Here is a 22,589-nt window from a genome sequence, read left to right as displayed (position 1 = left end):
CACGGGGTTACCTTTCTCTCAATGAGAGGAACAGAGTGATGAGACAGGACATATGGCAGTGCTACATACAGGAGACATGGACTGCACCAGAGAGCCCACTACCACCGAAGATGCTCTATTACAGAGACCACTTTATGAGCATCTCAGGGGATGGGTTTATACAGCGACCGCGGTATATGGATGTATACATGCCACACAGCTCTCGCGTTGCTATTGGACAGCTACGAGTCTCATCACATCAGCTAGAGATAGAGGCTGGGAGAGCGGCAAGGGTTCCCAGAGCCGAGCGGATATGCAGATTGTGCCGCGAGGAGGTGGAGACTGAGGATCACTTTGTATGTAGATGTAGAGCCCACCAAGGGGTCAGAGATAGTTATGCAGGATTGTTTGAGGAGCACTCTTCACTACATCGGTTGATGGAGGCCTCGGACCAGCGACAGCTTGGCAGACTACTACTAGAGCTTCATAGTTCTCGAGAGAGACTCATCCAGACACCCGCTCCTACTAGGGGTGGGAGACAGTCCTAGCTCACAGATTTCTTCCAGAGAGCTATGCCAGTGCTAGCTGATGTACCACGTGGGGTGACCGCACAGAGAGTAGAGGAATTGAGATCCAGGAGGAGACCTAGACTGACTGGACACAGAGCACCCCGACTCCGTCACACCGAGAGATAGCAGCTATCCGGATGAGACACCAGATGGAGACACAGGAGAGGCTAGCTCGCTTTCATTCAGACTCAGGGTACATGTTCACGCCACTCACAGCCTCAACATCGGCGATGTATGATATCTTATATCCCTATTATGGCACTGGATGGAGTTAGACATAGATCTGCATAGCATGCTTGTACTACCCCTTCAACATACAGAGATGCGTCTTGCCTTAGCACTCCATCCACATCCCCACCCCCTTTTATATTGATTGTATATGGGCTCCACCGATCCATGATGATTCACAGTTGTATCCAGACACATGCACACTTTTTCTTTTCTTTCTTTTCCTTTTCTTCCGATGACCGGAAGAACACAGTTGTATTATTTTTTGTCTCATAGGCCGACTTTGGCCTCTCGTAGACGTTAATATATCTTTCTTTCTTTCTTTCTTTCTCTCTCCTCTATCTTAATCATGTTCATAATCATGCTTAGGGTTGTGAATCCAACTCTGTGTGTGTGTGTGTCATCTCTCCTCTGTCTTGGTATCTGAGCATTCAAGCTCAACCACTAAGCATAATCCCAAGGAGGTGCACAGATCCATTAGAAGAATGCAGCTAGGGTAGCATATGGAGTGGTCTACAAGAGGCGAAGTTGGAGGAAAGCATTCTTTGGGGGTATGTACTTGGAACCTGTACATCATTAGCTCTCAGATCAATTCCAAAGGCCTAGCATGTCTACCTGCATGATGAGAACATGCTACGTATACTTTGTATATTCAATGCCTATGTATGTATTTGCTATATTGTCGGTGATTTGTCTTCTAGGGACAAATCCATACTGCGCTGGATGTAATCCTGCATGTAGGACACCCTTTATCCTATTAATAAGCATCTTGGTGACCGATTTGGATATGACAAGCATTAAGGAGATGGGACACCAATCTGATGTAGTTTCAGTGAGCTGTTTTTTGGCCAGCAATTTCAGCAATTCTTCTTTCCATGAGCATGGCAACTGTCTAACATTCCAACCATGGTTTACTATACGTGAGTTTGGCAATTTCAAGATATTCCAAAACATTTGAAAGAACTCCACAGTTAGGCTATCCCAACCTAGAGACTTCCATATTCCTAGACCTTTTATAGCATCATCCAAGCCTTTATCAAGTAATGGCTTCTGTCTCACCCTATTTTACCATTTACTAAGCTTACATTTATCATTATGGCGAAGGAAGTTTTCATCTTGTGTTAAGAGCTGCTGTTCATCATTATTTAGCTCTCTAAGATGGCTAATTTCAGTTTACTCTTGCAGTGCAATTATGGCTTGTTCTACTTGTCTTGTATTCTCTCCCATATACCATCTGCCATAGTCCTGTATTGCAGCTTGCGTTCGCTGTACAAAACTGAACCAAGCAATATCTATATCCTCTTGCATATGCATGACAAGGGGATGTGTAGCTGTATGTACCAAATCAGCGAAATGAGCATGTGACAAGTAACTATTGTTAATCAGAAGTAGCCTTCTATCAAGTAATGGAGAGTCATTGTTAGCCATGCCAAAGTACAGGTCAGAATCAGAGAGGTGCAATGTGTGATCAATCCACATTTTACATGTGTATGCATCATAATGAGCAGCATTGAGAAGATAACCATCTGTCTAAGCGTGCCTAGTAATGCAAAACAACATTATGATGAAAAGTATAACTCTTTTGATGTGGCATGAGTTGTGTTCACAAATCACATGCATCTAAAGAAGTCATTGTCTGAGCCCAATCGTCTTGCATTTCAGAACACATCATGTGAGAGCGATGAGAGGTGTTACCATGAAAGTCAGGCGAATTATTGAAATTCCCTGTAATAAAAGCATATGAAATCCATGGATATGTTTATAAGGAGCGTCTCATCGCATCTCTCTATGCAGAAGTTTTCGATGCATAAACATTTGTAAAATTCATAAAGCTCTCTTGCAATCATACATTGCACCACAAGCCAATGACCATTCAGATCATTGTAAGCCAGTATAGGCTGCATCATGCTTAACCATTATAAGAGTGCTAGAAAAAGCTTGGGTTCCTGCATAGAAAATATGATATCCAAAGAAGACCCCTTGTCTTCCATCAAAACTGTGCTGATTATGTTATTGCACACAAACCACATGGAGATGCATAGTATTTACATATGACCTCCATTTATTTACAGCACAGAGGGTAAAGCACTTGATTGATATGGACATATTTACCATATTAGTGAAAAGAGAGGCTACACCTCAACTTGCATGGCAGCTTGATTGCCTATGTCCCCGTGTAAAGAGCGTTTTGTAGCTTTAACATCAATTGTATTTGTATGCAACGAGGTTTCTATGCCATGAACAAACAAATAATCACCTTTCACTACTGAAGTTCACATCCTACCTACTCTTGTAATATTGCGTGAAGTGTCAGGCACCAAAGTAGTTGATCCAGATGTAGAAGCTCTCTTTGTCCAAGTGCGAGAGACCAGCGGCCTCTATCTAGGGGTTGTTGTTTTTGTGGGAGTTTGCCATGCATCAGAACTAAGTCTGTCTTTATCTTTCACATTTAGCACATGAGAGCTTGTTGTGGCAACTTTTGCTTTCCCTTTATCCTGGCTTACATGCTTTAATTGAGTAACATTCTTTTCTGTTTGAGTTTGCATTGAAGCCGTAGGAGCAGCTTGAGGAGGGGGCATGGTTGCAGCATGCGGCCACAATAAAAGCGACGGACATTCCGATTGCATATACCCAAAATTTTTGCAAGTGAAACATGAACCCGCAAAATTTTCCCATTTAAGCTTAAAGAAAACTTCCTCTGTCGGGATTTCTTGCATTTCGACATCCATTGCTACCTTGTCAGGGGTTTGTTTGTTTGTGTGCAAGGGATATAGAATCTGTTTACATTGTGAGAAGATTTGGGAGGGTATACAAACTTACCTAGTGATTAAGCCAAAAAAGACAATACAGGGTGCATATACATCGAGAGATCCATCACTGCTACCCACACAAGGCATCTATTTTTGATAAACTTTTGATAATTTTTGGTGGGTGACCAAGGGTAAACATGCACCATTTGCTGTCCACAGAACAAAGGCGACTTTTTGAACAGTATTTGTTTGTACTTGGATTCACTGAGAATCACCTCATGAAAACCTCGTGCTCCAGAGTAAACCCCTTCTACGAAGCATCTCCCACGCATGGCTTTTATCCATTGACCAACATTTTTGCAGCAGGCATTTTACTAGGGGAAAAAAGAATTACTGCTCTCTATGACAATTTCATTATAGGATGAAAGAGAACATGACCTGGGATTTTCAAATGAAAATATGGCATAGGTGCATCCCATGCTTGTAGAATGTCCGCAAATCCTTAATATCACATAACTGCTGCAATTCTAGATTGTCACAATGAAGAGGCTGCTGCAATTCAGATTGTAATTGTCTCCGTTTGAGCTTAATAGGCAAATCCCGCCTATGATAAGTAGCTATAGACTGTGCCATGAAGGATCTCAAGCTTTTTAAAACATTGTGACTCATTGTGTCCCAAACGTTGATAATATCTACACTTTATTTTTTTGTTGGATTTTCAGTTTTGTGCTCCAGCAAAGACATTACCACCCTGAGGCTATTGCTAGATGCTTGGCCATCTTTGATTCTTCGCTCTTTTTCAAAAATCAGTTCTACCATGTCCTCGAATGTAGTTGAAGCTAGGCGCATTACTTCGAGGGGATGGTTGGAATCGAGTAGCATCTTGCATACTTATTGTAAGAACAACCATTTTATCTTCATTATCAGGCTCACACTTCAAGCCAGTGAGCTGTTGAACTAATTAGTAGAACTTTGCAAGATGATCACTTAATTCTTGAGTTTTTTTTCCATCGTATGTGGTGGAGAGTATCTAGTTAATCCAAAATAGGGTTAACGATCCTCTTACATAAAGATCTTATAGGCACTATAAAAGTTGTAATCTTTCTGAGAAAGCTAGTCACACCTAGGCTCAAATAGTTAACTTGGAGTTTTGGGCACCCAAGTGTGAATAAGAGCTAGTCGTATTAGTGATTATCTCGTAATGGACGGGCATAATCTCTCTTTGTGCTAAACGAGTTGTCTTAGATTTCTACTTACTCTTTGCTCTTGTGTGTGTGTGTATGAGAGAGAGAGAGAGTAAGCTTCAAAAATACTTTGGAATCAGTGATTTTGTTTCCAAAGTTTACCTTATAACTTGCTCTAGATTTTGTTGGCCATTGATTTGAAGTTGACATGATGTATGAGTGAACCTGCAAGTCCGAGGCTGATGATAGCGATTTCCCCCCATTGATTGCGTTGCCTCCAAGTTTTCAACTCCGCTCCCTGAGTCAAAGGAGATTCTCATCGTTAGAGTCTGGAGACAATCTCCCATAGTCCTTCCCTCATCAAGAGTAATTGCATCTTGGTCTGCCATGTCGGAAACCCAGTTCTTGAGAACTTGTCCGTAAGCTAGATGCTTGATGGAGTGGCATGATCCATCTTCACGGTTTGTGCAGAGCGTACAAAGGCTAGAAATAGGTGGGGAAAGGCTGTGCGGGTCAGCTCGCAGTGAGCTGGAGCAAAGGAGGGGGATTGGAGGGCATCTACGGGAGAGATGTTGATGACTGATGGTAACCTACAGACGTTTGTTGGCAGCAAAGTGTTGGCGGCGAGCAAGGATGACAACAAAGAAATGCAGGTCTTCATTTGTAGCAATAGACGAAGGTTGTGGGGAAGACCTGGTGCAAGCTGATTAGGGCGAGGCAGGTGTGTATTTGCGTCAGTGGCAAGGTGGCACTGTTAGCTAGGCGGAGATTTGGCATAGGAGGATTTGGGCGGAGCAAACTAGGAGAGTAGCATGTGCATAGAAAGCGGCAGCGGTGAGGCGGGCTGAGCAGTGGCGGTGGTAGCCAACTCTGGGCAAGAGCGACGAGGTGGCGGCTGTTTGAGAACTTGGGCACTCTTAGTTGCATAGCTAGGGTGGATCACAGAAATCCATGGTGTTGGTGTGTGTAGGAGAAAGAAAGAAAGTTATATTGAACGTCTCTAAAAGACCGAGTGGGTCTATGAGACCAAAAATGATACAATAGTGTCCATGTAATCTCATCATGGTACAAATGAAAACAAAGACGAGAGCTATGAGCTAGGAATGTCAAATCCGAGCCATATAATACAAAGTGGGACCATCATCATCATACAGCCCCGTTAGGGGGAGGGGGCCATTAAGGATATCGAGAATGGGGTTAGCATGTAGAAGGCTTTGAAGATCTATCGGGCATGGGAATGTGGCTCTGTGCCTCGCCAAGATCTCCTCAAGCTGGGTCTGATGTCTGAGAGAGAGAGTGAGAGATGTAACAAACTGAAAAGAAGAGGGACAGTGATTGCATGACTCAAAGATACTTTTGTCATGTGCATGCCACATGGACATGGTTGACCTTTGATTTGGCAGTATTTATCAGGTTATTTTAGGGCATTAGTAGGCTCTGGAATGCATAGAAGAGGGCTCAAGAGGTTGGACATCAATCGGCAATATTTATTAGAATTTTGTGTGAAATTTTGGCATTTATTGCTATGAATTTCTAGATGGACAAAAGGTACTAGCCGACAACATGAATTTTGGCAGACTTGCATCCATAGAGCCTAAAGGTTGAAATCCTGTCATCAAGTTTAGTAGAAGGGATGCTGTGTGCATGCACATGGACATGATAATCCTAGGGCTAAATCCTTGATTGACAAAAGGTTAGGGATGAGTGCCATGGTCCTCATGCTGGTGATAGAGGTATCTTGCCTACTATGTGCATGATTGAGCACTATTTTTTTGGCCAGGTATGGGCAAGGACATAGAAGCATATGTATGTGCATGTATTACCTGTCAAAAGGTGAAATTTGATAGGCAAAAGGCCCTTGGATTACTCCAGCCGTTGCCTATTCCTCGCAGCCATGGATAGCATTGCTCTCGACTTAATAATGGATTTGCCAAGAACTCAGCAAGGTAATGATATTATTTAAACAATTGTGGATAGGTTTAGCAAGCTAGCACATTTCTTGCCTGTCAAGAAGACCATCAAACCCGAGCATATGGGGAAGGTCTTTCTTGCAAAAGTATTCAAGCATCATGGTCTGCTGAAGTCCATTGTGAGGGATAGAGATCCCAAAATTACGAGCCTATTTTGTAGGGCTTGGTAATTTCACTGGTCGGTGTGGAATGTTTGGTTGAACACAATGCTAATCAATACACTTAAATACACCAAGAAATAATGAACAATCACAATACAAGATGTAATTTGGTAAATTGACAAGGAATCTCTTAATTTGTATGCGATGGCCTACCATACACGCAGAAGAGTTGGAGAAACTCACCGGTTTTGTGCCACCCCAATGGCCTTCTAATGGGTCACACAACTGGTTGTCTTCTTGTGTTTTGGATGCACATAAGTGTAGTTTTGAAAAAGAATCCAGCTAGCTTTTCTTCAAGGGCTTTGAAACACTTTCCTGCGTACACTTGGGCAACACCTCCAGCACGAAGTGATGGTCTTCTCTTTTGCAAAAGAATCTCCACAGTTGATAGAGTAGCTTTAGCCTCCTTGTCTTCTTGCTCTCAAGTTGTAAGTTTTTTTTCTCTCTCTCACAAAATGATTATGAAGTTCTTGCCTCTCCTCTCACATGTATAATGAGGGTAGCTAGCCTCTTTTTATAGTGAAGTTGTTTCCCCTTTTCAAAAATAGAAAGAGATAGTCTAAAAGTGCATCTCTCTCTTGAAAATAGAAAGAGATGGTTTCTAAAAGTGCATCTCCTTTTTGAAAATAGAAAGAATGAGTGTGCATGAGAAACTTGTTAATAGTTCTCTCCTCAAAATAGAAAGAGATAGTCTACTCTTCTTTTTTAAAATAGAAAGGCATGGATCTTCACAAGTAACTTTCCCCCTTAAAGAAATAGAAAGAGATGCTGATAACTAAACTTCTAAAACGAGTTTGCATGTTCAGTTGAAGGGAAAGTTGCTGAGCTGGCATGGGCGAGCAGATTCAGCGCCAACTTTTTTTTTTTTTTTTTGGGGGGGCTTTGGGGGTTTTGACCGTTTGGATTCTGATTTTGACCTCCGTTTTCCCAAAAGATGAAGGGAAATTCCTTAAATCAGATTTCGATCCTAAAAGTTAGTATATCTTTAAAATTTATTGAAATTTAGGCGATAAGAAAACCTTCTGCAAACTACAAGCAACTAGATCAACAACCAGTAACATGCAGACATTTGATGCTTAAGGATGAATGCCTACATATTCATGCATTCCCAAAACAATATTCGATGGAAGTTTATCAAGCAACTTAATGTGCATGTGCCTAAGGTGAATACCATCCGTTCAATACACTTTGTATCCATCTATACTCTTTCCCATAAAGGTAAGAGTGCATAATCCATCATGCTTTATAAACCATGTCTAATCACTCTTCCCCACTTAGGGATGGAAGTATGTCCATGGCCAATCGTACTTCCCCTCTCAGGGATGGAAGCATGTCCAATCATACTTCCCCGCTTAGGGATCAAAGCATGTCCATTCATGGGTTCCTCTGGAATAAGAACTCATGTCTAATCATGAAGCATGCCGTGCTAAGTCAGACAACATGTCCAAGTTATATTTATCTTCAAGATTCTTGATACAAGATTCCATGTACATGGTTAGGGTTTCTCACAAACACAGGTGGGTGACATACCTCCCCCCTATATTGGAGTTGTCCTCAACTGAAAGGCATCCAGATAAGGGTTTAATACCTTTGGACAATCTTCAAAGTCTTCTGGATCCATCCACTGAGCATCCAAGAGTGGATAGTTCTTAAACTTTACCAGGAATTTCTTGATAAGCTTTCCTTTGGGTCTTTTTCTTTCCTTATGATAGACAATTTATTTAGTTGTAATACGTCTATAGTCTGCTCATATACATCAGGTGTATCTTCCATGACTAGAGAAGTAGGCATGTCTCCATGATATGGCTTTAATAAACTTACATGAAAAGCGTTATGAAGGGCAATTCAAGGCGAACATCTACATCATTAATCATTTGTTTGATTTTGAATGGTCCATAGTATCTGTTTGAGAGTTTAATAAATTGGTTCTCTTTCCGGAGGTCACTTCATTCTAGCCTCTATGCGGTGTCAGCTTTGCATATGTGTTGAGGCGGTGGCCAATTTCAGTGTTAAATTGTGGTTTGCGAAACCCCCAGGCCCTCAGGAAGTTAAAGCATGGACCAAGAAGACTCTCTTTGAGGTGGTATATGGGCGTCCAGTTATTAATCTGATGACCCAACATCTCGAAACTTCCACAGGGAACCATGGTGCAGATTAGGTGGTTCAAGATTAGATTAGCTATTCCGACAAGTTCGGGAAGAAATACGGAAGTCGCAGACAAAGCAAGTCCGCGCGGCTGACAAACATTCTTCGGATAGTACCTTCAAAGAAGGAGATTGGTTTATTTGAAGATCATGAAGCACTGGCTCAAGCAATTCAAGGAAGTTGCTTCCAAAGTAGCTCTGAAGAAGAGGCACATTCAAGATTATCAAGAAGCTTGCTGCTTAGTGATATAATCTCCAAGGTGGAGTCACCGAGCCATTGGAGGATGCATCCGGTGTTTCATTTGAGCAACCTTGTAGAGTATAACGGGCTAGAGTTGAGCGCTCCGTTGGACGAGGATGAACCTGAGTTGGTGGATGACAGAGGATTACAGGAAGTCTTAGTACTAGAGTAAGTTGTTTTGCACCATTACAAGTGGGGTTCTCATCGAAAGTAGCTCGAGTATCTCCTCAAGTTCAAGGGCTACCCAATCCAGCAAGGAGCCTAGTTTGATGAGGATTAGTTCATAGACGAGTCTTGCTTGTTGAGAGCTTATCAAGAGGCCATGCATGTGAGGGCAATTGCGATGCAAGTACAGCAGAAGAAGAGTTCACAGCAAGAGACAAATCCGTGAAGTTTGAGAACTATCACAGAGAGTTTGATTCAAGCAAGGCTTTAGCCTTTATCTCCCTTCCATTATCAGAAGCTAAGAGCTCGTGTAGTGGAAGTTGTTGGTGGAGATTGACAACCCTCGATAGATTAAACATTGTCTAATCTTGCATAAGAATCAGCCCCTAATCCATAGAGGGACAGAGAATCCATGAGAGTGTGAGGTAGAGTGCATAGGTAGACAGAGTCCATGAGAGTGTGAGGTAGAGTGCGAAGTAGTGCTAGGCTGCCTACGAAATCAACTCAAATTTGGCTGCAACTAAAGAAAATAATGCAAATAATTTAAGGTGGCCTACTAATTGAGGTCTAAAGTCGAACCCCCTTCTTCACCATGATCAAATTCATCTGGAGCACGAGACAAACACCAATTACCTGCTAGAGAAGATTTCTTTAACCCAACCATAGGACATTGAGAGCTTCAGGCCACCCCTGACGAGCATATGGAGAGTTTAACTAGATTAACACCTGAGTGAGGCCTTCAGATCTGTGGACCACCTTGCCTTCTGTCCTTTGCTGTGCGTGTCTTTTACCGGGTATATCAGTGTCCCCTGGGTACCACCTGCTATTTCTTGGCTCCATACATGTCCTTTTCATAGCCCTAAATCTTTGAGAGCACAAAGTTTAGTAAGCTCAGTAATTAGCATATTTAGGAAGAATTTTCATGAATTTGCAAGCTTTATTGGTTCAGCAATATGCAGTGGATTAGTTGAGAGAGTCATCAATTCTACCCTTATTTTCCTTCCTCTTTCTTCCTCATCTCTTTTGATTCTTAGTCTTGAGCTTCAAGGTGATTCAAAGAACCATGCTTTGCTTAGTGCACCTTGAGACACGTACATAATAAGGACTGTGCACACGCAGAGACAGGTTCTCAACCATACACAACAAAGACATGAAACCATTCATTCTGATTCATTTGTAGTTTGTTACCAAACAGAATCTCTTGAGTTCCTGCATAAAGCTGCGGCATGTTGTCTTTTACCACATCGCAACCGCAAGACAAGTAAGCACTAATGGTTTGTTTACAATTAAGCTCGAGGAAGTTATGTTCTAAACTCTGATCATAATGTTAAATCAGGCTGAAGGCCTTTACTTGATCTTAAGTCAGAACAAAGAAAGCCTGCGAGTGCTGGAGTTCCAACATTGCAGATTCTTCCAAGCCGCAGTTTCTAATATCCACACTTCTCTTATTGTGGATGGTGGGGACAGTCATTTTCTGCAACATCTTTTTGTTCTCTCGTCAAGTACTTTGTTTGAAGACAACACAGATCCATCGCAATTCATGCATTTTCTGCATGCTGGCAGGTACTATATCGTCAATGTAAGGGCCACAGTTCTGCTCTTGCATGCACACACGTATGTGGGCTGTGCACAGTGAAATGTGCACACGTGTACACCTGAGCATACACATGCACACACACATACATATACATCCACCATGTGCATGTGCACACAAAAACAAAAACTTGTATGTGTATAAAAGGGTTAATATGTAGTAATGAAGGGGTAGACTGAAAGGAAATGATTTTTTGAAAGTTTGTGTTTGTGTTTATTGATACTGTATGTTTAATGATGCTTTTTATCATAAAATTGAATATTTTTGACAAGAATGGCACTATGGCCATTCCAAATCACATTATGGATGGTAGAATGGCCCTAGAACCATTCTCCATAAACATCTGTTCTCTGCAAGTACGCTTCCCACACTTGACCATTTGGCATCAAGTGTCGGAATCAAGGATCTTCATTAGCATCAAGGGGAGACTCTTCATCCTCTACTTCTAGTCCTTTTTATTTAGTCAAGGGTTCTCTACTCGGGATGTCCCCCGAAATCTAAATATTTTGTAGTCATGGGTTCTCTCCTTGGGATGTCCCCCAAAATCTGAACCTTTTGGGTTTCTTTTTGTAAGCGTTGTTTCTCTATAAAAGGCTCTGCTCCTTTTTATCTTACTTTTCTTACTTAGAGCCGCCATGGGTTGGGGGGGTATGGATAGAGTGATGTACGCATTATGTATGGTCAAGCTCTTGTATCAGGCCTCACATGAGAGTTTCACTTGTTGGCATCATTGTGTTCTTTTGTATCACATGATTGCAGTCTAAGAGCCCAAATTATCATGTTGAAAGTCTCTCTCTTAGATGACACTCCTTTACTCCGAAGGGGAGGTTTGTTGGATGTTTTCGGAGTCTAGTAGTGTGTCCATTGGTCCTTATTAAGGTCTAGGTCAAAAGATGAGGCTTGATGTCTATAAAAGCAATGTACATACTACAGAGTGGAAATATTATCATAATTCATTCGTCATTGTGTTGTGCAATCTCTCTCCGTTGTGCTCTCTCCAGCGTGCTCGACACTCCGGCCGTTGGCCACAATCACCTCATTAGCTCCAAATCTAGGACATGCTCCACCGCCATCGAGCTACCTTTGGACGTGACATAGCTTAGGGAGACCTCTCGGCCATACTCATTAGCCCCATGCTTGATATTTTGGAGAGTGGTATACCATCTACTCGGAGCTGATGTTGCTCTCATGTTTCTATGTTCTTAGTATTCCATGATGAGTTTCCATGGACAGTTTTGTATCACCACAGTGAGTTAGCTATGTTTATGTTTTCTTTCTGTTTTATTTTCCATTCCATGATGAGATATGCCATGGACATTATTGTATCACTTTGGTCTCAAACGCCCATTGGGTCTTTAGTAGATGCGTAATCTCTCTCTCTCTCTCTCTCTCTCTCAACAGGCATTGCAGCTAGCCCCAGAGTATAGCCGCACCAGAGGTACACTGATTGATCGGGCTATAGAGCTGGGGCGGTCCAGGCGCCAAGATGAGAGGCCCATCTTGACACCGGCGGAGACTACAACAGAGGATCAGGATCATACTAGCACGGCATGGGAGACGTCCAGTCAGCATTGAGGATATCCGCCATCGACCGATGAGAGACATCTTTGGATAGTGATGTATATGATGCTTACCTTTGTTGCTGGAGTTTTCCTTCCCAGATGCTATCCATTAGGAGCTCCTAGTACCTTACTTTTCCTCATAGTTGTTGTTTCAGTTTTAGTTAGTTGTTTAGTTGTTTTAGCTTTTCTTACACAGACATTGTATCAGATTCACCAATTGTTGTAACCTTTTTGGTCTCATAGGTCATTTTGGCCTTTTGAGGACGTTAATATATCATTTCATTTTATTTCATTTCTCTCTCTCTCTCTCTCTCTCTCTCTCTCTCTCTCTCTCTCTCTCTCTCTCTCTCTCTGCATTTCGCCTGTCTTCACCGTCCCGCCTCCTGCGCATTTCGCCCCCCTGCCCATTTCGCCCGTCGCTTCAAGTTCTGCCTTCTCTCCCACTGTTCGCCCGTTTCCCGCCTCATGCGCATTTTGCTTGTTCGCCTTGCCTCCCTCTCTCTTGCGCACCCTGCATTTCGCCTGTCTTCACCGTCCCGCCTCCTGCGCATTTTGCCCCCTGTCCATTTCGCCCGTCGCTTCAGGTTTCGCCTCCTCTCCCACTGTTCACCCGTTTCCCGCCTCTCGCGCATTTTGCCTGTTCGCCTCGCCTCCCTCTCTCTTGCGCACCTTGCATTTCGCCTGTCTTCACCGTCCCGCCTCCTGCGCATTTTGCCCCCCTGCCCATTTCACCCGTCGCTTCAGGTTCCGCCTCCTCTCCCACTGTTCGCCTGTTTCCCGCCTCCTGTGCATTTTGCCTGTTCGCCTCGCCTCCTCTCTCTCTTGTGCACCCTGCATTTCGCCTAACTTCACCGTCCCGCCTCCTGTGCATTTTGCCCCCTGCCCATTTCGCCCGTCACTTCAGGTTTCGCCTCCTCTCCCACTGTTCGCCCGTTTCCCGCCTCCTGCGCATTTTGCCCCCCCCCTCCCCGAACCCACCCTTGCTCAGGCCCCCAAGGTAGCAACATAACTCTCTTTCTCTCTGTCTCTCTCCCCCGCCTGCTGCTTATCTCTCTCTCTCTTCGCAACAGCCCCCTCTGGCCTCTCTCTCTGTGGGAAGCGCTGCAGACAAGCACAGAGCTCTTCCTATGGCCAAGGGTTGATTAATTTTTAACCTGAAACCAGTTTTTTTCAGCCCAAGACAAGATGGAGAGGATTGACATTTCAAGGCAGCCATCCAACAACACAAGAAAGAGACGGACACTGCAATTAATATGGTCAACCGGAGCCTTCTTGACAAAGTCAAGAAGCTTGAAGCGCGGATAGCAGCCCAAGATGCAGAGATCGCAAATCTCAAGATAGAGATAGAAGAAGCACGTGCTCAACAGAAGCTCGAGGAAGGTGAAATTCAGCCCTTCATGATGGAGGAGCTGAACACCATCAAGGCCCAAGTGAAAACACTTCAAGAGGGAGAAGAAAAGAAAGCCCGGGAGACCTCCTCGTGGGTGGAGGTGCTCACGAAGACGCAAAAGCAAGTAGATAAAGCGGAGAAATGGATAGAAGTGGTCAAGAAAGGTAAGAACAAGGAGGCCGAAAGCACATCTACCTTGAAGATTATCAACCTAACCAATGAGGAGGAACAAAAAAGAAAGACAAGGGAACTTCATGTGCGGATCATGGGGCTTAAGGACAGTGACAATGTAGAGGAGGAAGCGAAAGATTTATACACACACATGAGCATTTCGAGGCCTACACACACGGGGGCTTGGAGAGTGGGCAAGAAAGACAAGAATGGAGGAGAGAGCTCGAAGGAGAGAGCTCTCATTTTACGCTTTCCCACCTTGGAGGCCAAGAAGGATTTCTTGGCCAAGCGTTCCGCCCTTAAGAAAATAGGCATCTTTTTAGGAGATGACCTCACCTTGGCACAGCTAGCACATATGAGGGAGTGCATGCCAGAGATTAGGGCAGCCAGAGAAAAAGGGAAGCTAGCATTTTACAAAGGAGGCAGAGTGGTGATACTAGAGAGACGCACCGCCTGACGGTGCGAGACCTATGGGACTAGTCTGAGACTTGCAGTACGGAACTGCAACGGAGCATTGAGACTGGATGTGGGGGCCTTTGAGGACAGCTTCAGAGATGGGGACATCATCTTCTACTTGGAGACACATCAGGCCCCAGGCAGCACATTACCCAGAGTGGCGGGATACAGATGGGAGACGACTTGTAGACAGGAGGCCCGTTCGAAGCATGGTGGTCGCGGATCCGGAGGAGTTGCAGTTCTTTTTAGAGAGGAGCTTCAGCCACTCATCCATGTTATGCGCCGTGATGAGAGCGCGAGGTACATGTGGGTCAGAGTGAGGGCAGATGAGGGTAGACCCCTATACATTGCTATATGTTACTTTCCACCCAGCACATCGCATTATGCAGCGCCCAAGGGGCAATCTCCATATATGATTCTAGATGAGGACATATGGGAGTTCTCTAGGGAGGGAGATGTTATCATACTTGGGGACTTTAATGCTTGAACGGCTCAGTACCACACCTCCTTCTTTGACACTTCGGAGGAGATGTTGAGAGAGATAGATGTGGAGGAGATGTGTTTGACCCGGAGATCACAGGATGAGGTGGAGTGTACTGAGTATGGGAGATACCTCTTGGAGATGGGGATTGCACATGGGCTGGCCATTTTAAATGGCCTAGAGAGGTATCCACTTGCCAGTGGCTTTACTTGCTTTCCACACAGACATGGGGCCAGCACAGTGGATTATGTTTTAGCCTCGCCAACCTTCATCCTGAGTATCCAGGATCTTGCGATTGGCCCCAAGCCCATCGGAGTTACGGTGGATCATGCACTTCTCTCCTTTACGGTGGATTTCCACTACAGAACCTACCAGGTTGGGCAGTCCTCCTATCACCCGAGATATACCTTCTGTAGAGAGACTGATGGAGTATACACCGTAGAGATCTACAGCTTGTTGAGTGCAGAGGATCCACACAGGTCATTAGCAGAGCTCATACAGATCCTGACAGAGGCTTTACATACAGCTGCAGCGACGGCCTTCCCACACACGTAGCCCACAGTACAACCACGTCCTGGGAGCATGCCCCAGAATAGTTGGTATGATGATGACTGTAGGGAGCTCAGAGCCCGGCTACAGAGAGAGGTGGCCACAGGTGTCACTACATATAGACAGTCATGCATCATCTTCCGATCCCTCATTCGGCGGAAGAAGAGAGCATTCTTAGCTCGGCTGGAGAGAGACATCTATCAGTTGTTTTTGAGTCAGGATTCTGGGGAGGCCTGGAGATTGCTTAGAGTGCACCCCCGCCTCCGGCCATTACCTCTCCAGATACATGGGGCGAGTATGCAGCCTCCCTCTACACAGTTCCAGAGCAGCCACCACTACCGAACCCTCCAGAGCCTTGTCCACCCACTTCTACCTTCTTCACAGCAGAGATGGTGATGAGGACCATCAACAGATTGCATACAGGGAGGGCACAGGATCATGAGGGCATTGTAGCCGAGCATTTCATACATGCTAGAGATATGATTGCAGACTTGCTAGCTTTCATGTTTAATAGAGCCATGTGTGAGGGGTTTCTTGGGACTTGGAGTACTTCCACGATTGTGCCGGTACTCAAGTTTGGAGATCCGAGCCTGCCGACTAACTACCGCACCATTATGATTGGTCACTTGCTGGCCAAGCTATATGCCTCTACTCTTGAGCATGAGTTGAGCATATGGGCAGAGAGACAAGGGGTCCGAGCTCAGGGAGAGGCCGGTTTTAGGAGGAGATTCTCTACTTTGGATCATATCTTTACCCTCAGGGCTATCATTGAGGAGGGCAGAGCACATGGGAGGAGGATCTACTGTGGCTTTGTGGATTTCTGCAAGGCCTTTGACACAGTGCCCAGATCTAGACTGATGCGCAGGCTGCAAGACTTGCGGGTTCCATGTGAGCTCATTTGGGGTATTATGGCACTTTATGAGATAGTAGTTGGGCAGGTGCGGACTTCAGAGGGTCTCTCCCAGCCAGTACACTCCACTATAGGGGTGAAACAGGGCTGCTCGCTCTCTCCGACTCTATTCGGACTATACATTGATGAGATCTCTGATTATATTGGGACACGAGGGGACAGAGGAGCCCAGTTGGCTGGCACTTGGATACCTCTGCTCTTATATGCTGATGATAGTGTGCTTATATAGCAGACTCACCAGAGGGTATGCAGAGGCACTTGGATACTTTACATGCTTATGCATAGGACAGTGGGCTCTCAGTCAACCTTGGTAAGACCAAGGTTATGGTGTTTAACACTACAACTCAGTGGGTCTGGAGATCAGCGCCTATTTTCACATATGGGCAGGAGATAGTGGAGTATGTTGACTCATACACATATCTTGGAGTGGTGTTCACTGGGCCCACATTTTCCATGAGGGTGGCAGCAGAGGCCAGATTGACTAGAGGATATGCAGCACTAGGAGGTCTAGAGAGGATGTGCTCACAGGTACAGTTTCAGGAGCCACGCACTAAGCTGTGGCTTTTTGACACGCTGGTCACATCGGCTATGCTATATGGAGTACAAATCTGGGGGCCTAGCCTAGATCATCACAGTCGATCAGGACGCACATACGATGGATGGAGATCGATGAAGAGACCACCTGTGTCCATGATCTCCAGGATGATTCAGGCTAATTCCTCGGTACCCCATGAGATTATCCGAGCCGAGATGGGAGCACCACCGATCGCAGTAGAGGCTCTTGCCAGATCAGTGTCCTTCATTCATAGCACCTGGGAGCTTCCTCGGCACCGGTATGCACGACTTGCTTTAGAGTCCTCTCATCAGCTAGCCATGGAGGGAGACACTTCATGTTGGTATGCGCAGATAGCATCCTGGTTTGAGCTTCACGGGTTCAGCTTAGACAGACTTCCACCCTATAGTACTCTCTGGAGGCACCCTCTCTCACCTTGACACATTCTGAGATTAGTAGAGTCATCAGACAGGACCTCATTCAGTTGGACACTAGGAGGACATGGCTAGAGCCCTCACAGGAGTTGGGGGCGAAGATGGCTTTCTATAGAGACCATCTTCTCCGCACCACTGAGGATGGCTTTATACATAGACCGAGCTACATGGATACCCATTTGTCTCATGGATTGAGGTGCGCCATTGGGCAGATCCGCACCTCCTCACATCAGTTAGAGATAGAGACAGGCAAATTTAGAGGCATGCCTCCAGGGGACAGGATTTGTCAGATTTGTTGGATAGAGCCAGAGACGGAGGAGCACTACATGTGTCCGCTGCACAGCATATTATGAGATACGAGGGCGCTACCATTGCCTTTTCAGAGAGGGATTTGGACCACTGGCTAGAGTCATGGACTATTGTGATCAGCGATGCTTGGGTTTTTATCTCCTGGAGATCCGCAGGCTTAGAGAGTCCATCATCAAGAGCAGACGCCAGACTGGCAAGGAGTCCACACAGAGACAGATTACTGACTTCTTTAGAGGGACTACCCGGGAGGACACACAGCCGACTGCCCAGCAGCGAGCACCCCGTGGGACTCTAGTTGAGAGAGCTATCCAGTTGGGCAGATCTAGACGCCCGAGGGTTCGCGGATCCTCACATCGGAGACGGTGCCTACACCGGAGGATTCAGAGCATCATTGCGAGGCATCGGGCTCGCCCGACCAGGCATCTCACTATGGCAGATATCGAGGCCATCCGGCAGAGACCCATGCTAGAGCTCCTAGGATGATTACGACTCCAGCCATATACTGTTGTACTCACTGTCACTTTTGTACTCCCCCATATTCATGTATTCATGTATCCATGTACTCATGTACCCCATTTTGACCAGTAGCATTAGTTTCCCACTCTCCCTAGTTGCTGCTTCCGGATGCCCCCCCTACTGATGTATTGTGGGGCTAGATACTTAGTTCTTTCTTTTCTTTTCCAGACAGTGTATCAGATGTCACATGGTTGTAACTTTGGTTTCATAGGTCACTTTGGCCTTTTGAAGACGTTAATATAACATTTCATTTCATTTCATTTCATTTCATTTCTCTCTCTCTCTCTCTCTCTCTCTCTCTCTCTCTCTCTCTCAGTTGTATTATTTTTTGTCTCATAGGCCGACTTTGGCCTCTCGTAGACGTTAATATATCTTTCTTTCTTCTCTCTCTCTCTCTCTCTCTCTCTCTCTCTCACTAGAGGGGTTGTAGGGGCACTTGGATGCATTATGGGCTTTTTGCGAGGATCGGGACCTCACGGTGAACCTTGGGAAGACCAAGGTTATGATCTTTAATACGTTCCCACGATGGGTAGGCAGATCTCACATGCAGACATGCTGCATTAGCGGACATACAGATTTCACATTGTGAATTTTTTGTCTGATTTGCGGCAAGTTGATATTGTGCTTATTCTTTCTAACTTTAGTGGTGCATTTTCCCTATCAACTACTTGTTTGTGGTACTAATTCTTTCTATTTGCTACTTCCCTTAGTGCTAGGCTTCATTATGGCTGAGTCTGCCCTGCATCTCCGGAGGTTTGACAGAAACTCAGTACGAAGGCCTTTGTGTGAATATATGCTCTTATGTGTGTGTGTGTGTGTGAGAGAAATGAAATGATATATTAACGTTCTCAAAAGGCCAAAATGACCTATGAGACCAAGAAGGTTACAACAATTGGTGGATCTGATACAATGTCTGTGTAAGAAAAGCTAAAACAACTAAAGAACTAACTGAAACTGAAACAACAACTATGAGGAAAAGTAAGGTACTAGGAGCTCCTAATGGATAACATCTTGGAAGGAAAACTCCAACAATAAAGGTAAGCATCATATACATCACTATCCAAAGATGTCTCTCATCAGTCGATGGCGGATATCCTCAATGTCCTCCATGGTGAGTACTCTGATTGGACGTCTCCCATGCCGTGCTAGTATGGTCCTGATTCTTTGTTTTAGTCTCCGTCGGTGTTGGGATGGGCCTCTCATCTTGGGGCGCTTGGACCACCCTAGCTCTATAGCCCGATCAATCAGTGTACCTCTGGTGCGGCTATAATCTGGGGCTAGTTGTAATGCCTGCTGGCCTCACTACTCAATCTCTGGTCGAAAGAAGTCTGTAATCTGCCTCTATAGGTGTCTCTCCCTCTTTGATCCCCTCCCTCTCAAGAGACCCTCTCTATGTCTACGCAGCTCCAGCAAGTATAATCCGAGGCATCTCTGATCCTGGTATCTCATGACTCTAGAAAGTGGTCCGAAACCCTCTCTGAACAGGCAGTGAAAACGGCCTCGTATCTCATAATATACTCGACAGTGACATATGTAATGTAACTCTGTCTGTGGCTCCATCTGGCACAGCTGACAAATCCTGGCCTCAGCTCGTACTCCTTTGAATCTGCCAGTCTCAATCTCTAGCTGGTGTGAGGATGTGCGCATCTGACCAATAGCACACCGTTCCCCATGAGAAAGATGAGTATCCATGTAGCTGGGTCTAATCACAAACTCATCCTCCGTGAGCTGGAGAAGATGATCTCTATAGAAAGCCATCTTCGTACCAAGCTCTGTGTGTCGGCTGTATCCATGTCCTGCTAGTGTCCAGCTGAGTCAAGTCCTGCCTGATATGAAACCGGCCTCTGGTAGAAACCATGCTAGGCTAGGATAATTTACTAGAGATTGGAAGATTTCGCACGATGAGTGTGATGAACAAGGAAGTGGACTTGGATTGTTTTTGGGTAGCATGGAGCTTGGTGACTAAGTATGTGTACTAGTACTAGACATGCATCGCCCTTAACACCGGTACCGGAGTGTACAAGCTTCTAGGATTGGTAATACAAGTGAGTGAAGCAGCTCCTTAGATAGTGAGATTTCATGACTATGGTGGATGTGAGACATATATGGGGCTCCTCCATACAATAGTCTCACTGAGACTAGTGTATGGGGGATGCGAGACATATATGGGGGGATGCGAGACATATATGGGGCTCCTCCATACACTCATCTCACTGAGACTAGTGAATGGGGGGGGATATGAGACATATATGGGGCTCCTCCGTAGTAGCGCAGCATCCATGTACTGTGAAGAGACGATGATCAGGCGCTTTAACAACTTCATCCGTCTCGCTCTGTGACCAAGTCCTAGACCCAGCCATGATTGCAATGATCCGCTTCATCCACTTGATCATCACCTTGCTGGAGTCCTTTCCAGATTGGGACCACTACAAAAATGAAGGCACGCAGGGGTTGGCCTAAAGCAGATCTTTGGCTACTATGAGCGCATCATGTGGATGCCCGCCTGGCACCTGTACACCTTCGAAGACATGATGGAGACCACCTTATGGAAAAGCTATAAGGTCTTCCATCGAGCCCCCCCTACTCCAACCTTGCACTGCGACTTCATCCAAACCTATTCGATTTGGGTTTGACATGGAGTAATCTTGGGGCATATTATCTCAAGGCAGGCAAGGGGCCAGATAACACAACTTTGCAGCAGACATAAGCCAATGGAAAGAAAGATAGATGGACAAGTTCAGAGCTTACCAAATCAGTACGTGGTTCTGCACTTGTGAGGCCGATCGTACCAGTCTGTACTTTCCTCCCTGCAACCACTTGACTGATGCAGCAAATAAGCTCTGATACAGCACTGTACAGGTCAGCAGTACTTGACTGTACCTGTCCGTACAGGACTGTACGGACTGCACCTGCAGTCGGCTGAATCTACCCGCCTGATGTCTGGACTCCAGTCGCCTGCGCTGCCTGAAGCAGATGATGACCAGCTGTCTGTACCTGCTGTCGTACAGCAGTGACTGCAACCACGACTGTACCAGCTGTCCGTACACCTGTACCTACAGCACAGCCGCCGCCAAAACCTGTTGCACAGCCTGTACCTACTCTCAGTCTCTGTCAGCACTGCCTGTACCTGCAGCAGCCAACTGTATGGGCAGCCTACACGTGGACTGTACGGCCTGATTGTACGGGCACTTCTGTATGCAGTCAAAAACCAGCAGCAACCAGTCGACTTTGCTTCTCCTCTCTTCCACGCATGAGAACTTGCACGTATTTTGCACGCCTACCCAAAAGCAAGAGAGAGAGAGATGAGAGGCGTGTAACTCCAAAAGTGGAGTTGCCCCTCTCCCCAAAATTATCCTAGGCCTAGGGGCCACCCATGAATAAAACATTAAAAATATTGGTCCCCCTTCACATTTGAAAATGTCCACACATCATCTCATTTGTCCGGGCACCCCAAATATGAATGATTTAATATTTATTTTGCTCAGCAACCACCATGCCCACACTTGTGCTGTTCCATTTTCACAGGGTCATGACATACCCCCCTCTTGAAAAATGGCAAGCGTCCTCGATTGCATTCTGGTGATACAGCAAAATATCCAAAGTGAAATATACAATATGGCAAAGATCAGCGTCCCAATCTCTCTAAGCCATGCATATGTAACAACATTCACTGCAAACCAATGGTGTAGTAGTAGTCCAAGTTGTATACCACTGTGAACCATACACAACCACAACATCCAATGTGACTAGTACACATCAGTACCTTCGGGTGAGACAAAAACTGCACCAAGCGACCTCTAGATGTCATCTGAGCCTGTTTGTATCAAGGGAGTGGAGGTGCTACCTCCCTCTTGAGCATCAGGCAATGCTCCAGACCCATGCTCTGCTGAACCTGAATGAGCCATAACAAGAGTCGGCTCCAACTCAGGCATCGAGATAAAGCCTCAAAACCTGAGGTGAATCAATTAAGTCACCATCCATCGGTGAATAGTTCTTGAACTTCACAAGATAGCGACAGGATACTTGACCTCATACCTTTCTTTCCTTATGTGCCACTATCTGCTCTGCAATAAGAACCTCATCAAGTTTCGGCTGAGCCTCATCTGATACATCCTCAGGCACATCCCCACGGAAAGGTCTAAGGAGACTCACATGAAATGCATTGTGAATCCTCTAGTGATCTGGTAGCTTCAAGCGATAGGCTACCTCACCAATCTTTTCCAATACCTGAAAAGGCCCATAATAACGCATGCTCAACTTAGGGCTTTACCCT

At 45.3% G+C, this 22,589-nt stretch overlaps 2 protein-coding genes across 5 annotated transcripts in view; both read left to right on the top strand.

Annotated features, from left to right (window-relative positions):
• The window catches only part of LOC147632045 (RNI-like superfamily protein), a 202,620-nt gene that overhangs the window by 79,638 nt on the left and 100,393 nt on the right, over positions 1–22,589 (top strand). For 3 of the 4 annotated variants that reach the window (XM_086808627.1, XM_086808626.1, XM_086808624.1), the window contains exons 7-8: positions 10,587–10,652; positions 10,728–10,954. In XM_086808627.1, coding sequence (XP_086664753.1) covers positions 10,587–10,652; positions 10,728–10,954 — 293 coding nt within the window. The remainder of the gene's footprint in view (positions 1–10,586; positions 10,653–10,727; positions 10,955–22,589) is intronic. The other variant, XM_086808625.1, reaches the window with a different exon arrangement.
• On the top strand, positions 13,801–14,565 carry LOC147632048 (uncharacterized). Its single transcript, XM_086808932.1, has one exon. The coding sequence runs from the start codon at positions 13,801–13,803 to the stop codon at positions 14,563–14,565; it is 765 nt and encodes a 254-aa protein (XP_086665058.1).

This window comes from Cibotium barometz, chromosome 14 (assembly GCF_041138505.1).
Source record: "Cibotium barometz isolate CiBa-2024 chromosome 14, ASM4113850v1, whole genome shotgun sequence".
Lineage (NCBI taxonomy): Eukaryota > Viridiplantae > Streptophyta > Polypodiopsida > Cyatheales > Cibotiaceae > Cibotium > Cibotium barometz.
This window is presented reverse-complemented; position numbering and strand designations above follow the sequence as displayed.

Bases quoted from the DNA above. Each gene is read 5' to 3' on its own strand.
- LOC147632048 (XM_086808932.1), top strand. From the start codon at position 13,801: ATGGTCAACCGGAGCCTTCTTGACAAAGTCAAGAAGCTTGAAGCGCGG.